Source organism: Anoplophora glabripennis, unplaced genomic scaffold (assembly GCF_000390285.2).
Source record: "Anoplophora glabripennis isolate ALB-LARVAE unplaced genomic scaffold, Agla_2.0 scaffold858, whole genome shotgun sequence".
Classification (NCBI taxonomy): domain Eukaryota; kingdom Metazoa; phylum Arthropoda; class Insecta; order Coleoptera; family Cerambycidae; genus Anoplophora; species Anoplophora glabripennis.
Window position 1 is genome coordinate 175357 of NW_019417125.1, and position 3196 is coordinate 178552.

General features: G+C 36.4%; 1 protein-coding gene across 1 annotated transcript; it reads right to left on the reverse strand.

The window, feature by feature from the left end:
• Positions 1-1838: 1838 nt before the first annotated feature.
• Positions 1839-2969, reverse strand: LOC111692158. The gene is made up of 2 exons (XM_023455952.1): positions 2052-2969; positions 1839-1992 (listed from the first exon to the last, which is right to left on the reverse strand). The coding sequence occupies exons 1-2, from the start codon at positions 2568-2570 to the stop codon at positions 1852-1854; spliced, it is 660 nt and encodes a 219-aa protein (XP_023311720.1). The 5' UTR covers positions 2571-2969; the 3' UTR covers positions 1839-1851.
• Between the last annotated feature and the right edge of the window lie 227 nt (positions 2970-3196).

Consider the following 3196-nt stretch of genomic DNA (forward strand, 5'->3'; position numbering starts at 1 on the left):
TTGGAGAAGCCGCTCTTCGATAATGCCATAGTCAATTTCGAGAAGCGTCCCCTTTCAGCGACGAACTTGAACAACAACGATGAAATCCGCATCCCGATTCAGCAGCAGGATACGTATACGGCTCCATATTATAGTCCTCTGTATATCAGAGGTAGACTGTGCAAAGCTGATGGCACGGTTTCGGCGACTGCAAAGTTCGACAGGATGGGCATTTTGCTGCTGTTCGACGAAATCCGATACGAATTGATTGGTATACCTGTGAATAGATCGTGAAACCCCTGCCTCACGACCTTCATGAAGAACTACGCGTCAATCAGTCAAAATGAAAACATCAAGTTGGATAATGCCGGCTGGATTGTTGGCGACCATTTCACCGATGCCGAGGGCAATTTCGACGTATGCATCCCTCTGAGGATATGCATCGGATTTGGGGAAGATTTCCAGAAAATTATCGTCAATTTGAGACAGGAGCTGGTACTTATCCGCGGCTCCACTGATACGAACGCCATCGTGGGCGTTGCTGGCGACGATGAGGGTCTCCATGTACAACTACAGAGAGTTTCGTGGAAGGTGCCACATGTATCGGTGGCTGATGCGGTACGTTTGAAATTGTTGAAATATATCAACAGAAACGTAGAATTGGCTGTACCTTTCCGTAGCTTGGAACTGCACGAGTACCCCTTGCTTACCGAGACCCGGACACATACTAGGAGCATAAAAACCCCTTCACACCTGGAGAAGCCTCGATTCATAATTTTCGGCTTCCAAGTGGCCCGTAAGAATAAGATTGACAAGGCCATGAACCAGTTTGATCATTGCAATTTGACCAATTTCAAGGTTTTTTCTAAATTCCGATTCGTACCCGTACGATAACTTGAATGTGGATTTTTCAAAGAATTGTTATGCCATCCTATATGACATGTATGCTCAATTCCAACATTCATACTATCAGAAGGATAACGAGCCTTTTCTAACTACATATACGTACAAGCATATGGCTCCTCTGGTAGTCGTCGATTGTTCCTGTCAGAATGAAGTTCTAAAATCGGGAACTGTAGACATTAGACTGGAATTCGGTACTAATGACAATATCCCGAAGGAGACCGCAGCCTATTGTCTTATAATTCACGATAGGATCGTGTACTATAACCCTCTGACAAGCATAGTTCGCACTTATTAGTAGCAGCATCAGCAGCTATGTACATAATCGACTTGCAGGGATTTCAATACAAAAAAGAATTGGCTTTCAGGTGCAAGGAAATTTCCATTTTTAACGTTAACGACAGATCCTGTGTGAATAGAATAGTCAGGCCCAAAATTCCCTATAAACATCTCAGGGAGAGTGAGAGTGAGAGAGGCTATTAGAAGCCCACGGATGCCTAGAGACCACCACCACAGCGGGGCAAAAATAATATATTTCATATATTTAATTATTATTATTATTATATTATATTATTATTTTTTATCAAAATAAATGTTTTGGTTGAATATTTTTCTCTTTTTATTTTTTCCTTGTCACACATACACATATTTAAAGAATATTAATGTTTCTTTTTTATTGAATATTTTTTCTCTTTTTTATTTTTTCCTTGTTACACTCATATTTAAAGAATATTAATGTTTTTTATTGAATATTTTTCTCTTTTTATTTTTTCCTTGTCACACTCATATTTAAACAATATTATTTTTTTTTATTATTACTTAAAATTAAAGTGAAATAAAACACAAATATAAAAATATATAAATTTATTAATTAAATAATAATTTTTTTTTTCCTTAATATATAATATATTTACATAAAACAATATCTATATACAATACAAAAAAAAAAAAAATATTTACAAATAATATTTATTTAACATATATAATGTCTGAGAATAATCTCCAACTAATTTTGATGGCCATTTGCTGCTGTCTGGGCCAGATGACCATCCAACACCTTGACCATTGGTACCCTTGGAGACGTTCTCCTGGAGCCATACCATCAGCTGCCTATGTGTTTCATTAGTTTTTACATTTAATTTAAAAATTAAATTATTTTCTTTAATTACCCGGTGTAAAGTTTCCAAAAAATTATATTGAGTAAAGTAGGCGGCCTCACAAACGGCCTTATCTATTGACCAATCGATTTCTTTGTAATTTAGAAAAATATTTTTTGCCGAGAAACATTGACTATGTCGATCAACCAATGACGGATCACCGTTGACCAATAATTTTTCCAAATAATACCGATTAAATGAATTTAATATTGGATAATGACTCTTTATAATTTGACGTAAAATATCGAGGCTAATATGAGACATATATTCCTTTTGGAAAATATTTTGCAGTTGTTCGATAAATATATCGTATTGAAGTTTTTTGGCAAAGATTTTTTTCATCAACCCGATGTTACATTTATCACGCAAAGCTAGCCAATATATTACACGGTCGGGAATCACGATTTTTTCCAGAATTTTGTCAATTAATTGAAAATTATCATCAAAAATGGCTTTTTGAAGGAAATCTTCGTAAGTCTTTTGTGAAATTTTAACAAGTTCGTATTGCAATTGAATGTCTAAGTCGGCCATCGCGAACAACGGTAGAAAGACGAATGATGTCAACGTTTACTATATCGCGCTATTTATTTCGACTTAGAACTCCATGGGAGTGGTCGAACAAGTCGCTGCTTGTTGGAAATTATATCCCCACGGGATCGTGTCTGTGGTGACGTAATTTATTATGCGCTTGTCATCGTACGGACTGAGAGCCAATTTATTTTGTTTAATTGTATATAAATCGTGATGTTTGGAACGTATAAGTCTCTGCTCTTTAACCAGTGTGTTTTGATTAAATAGGCAATTCGTGAAATCTTCGAAAGTAATGTGTTTTACGGCTGATCGAGTAAGTCCTTTGATACGCATATTTGAGGGTTTTCCCTCGACTTTATACGAGTACATTTTAGCTCTGAGCCCGGCATATTCGGTAACTATTCTCCCGCAGCTTTCGTCTTTCATAAGTCCTAGTACTTTTTTATTGACTCGAGGCATACCGTACGCATTATCTTCGGAGTAGTCTGATGTATCAAATAGCTGGATGTCTCTCTTCATGCTCTTGTAAATGTCAATGTCCGTGAATTCGTAGATTAAACTGTCAGTGTCCGTGTACGATAATTTAGCCTGATTGCCAAAATTTTGTTTAATATAATCGTAATGGA

Excerpts from the sequence above, each read along its gene's own strand:
- LOC111692158 (XM_023455952.1), bottom strand. The coding sequence starts at position 2,570 with ATGGCCGACTTAGACATTCAATTGCAATACGAACTTGTTAAAATTTCA. Across the intron at positions 1,993-2,051 it reads TTTTGGAAACTTTACACCGG|GCAGCTGATGGTATGGCTCC; the intron begins GTAATTAAAGAA and ends TGAAACACATAG.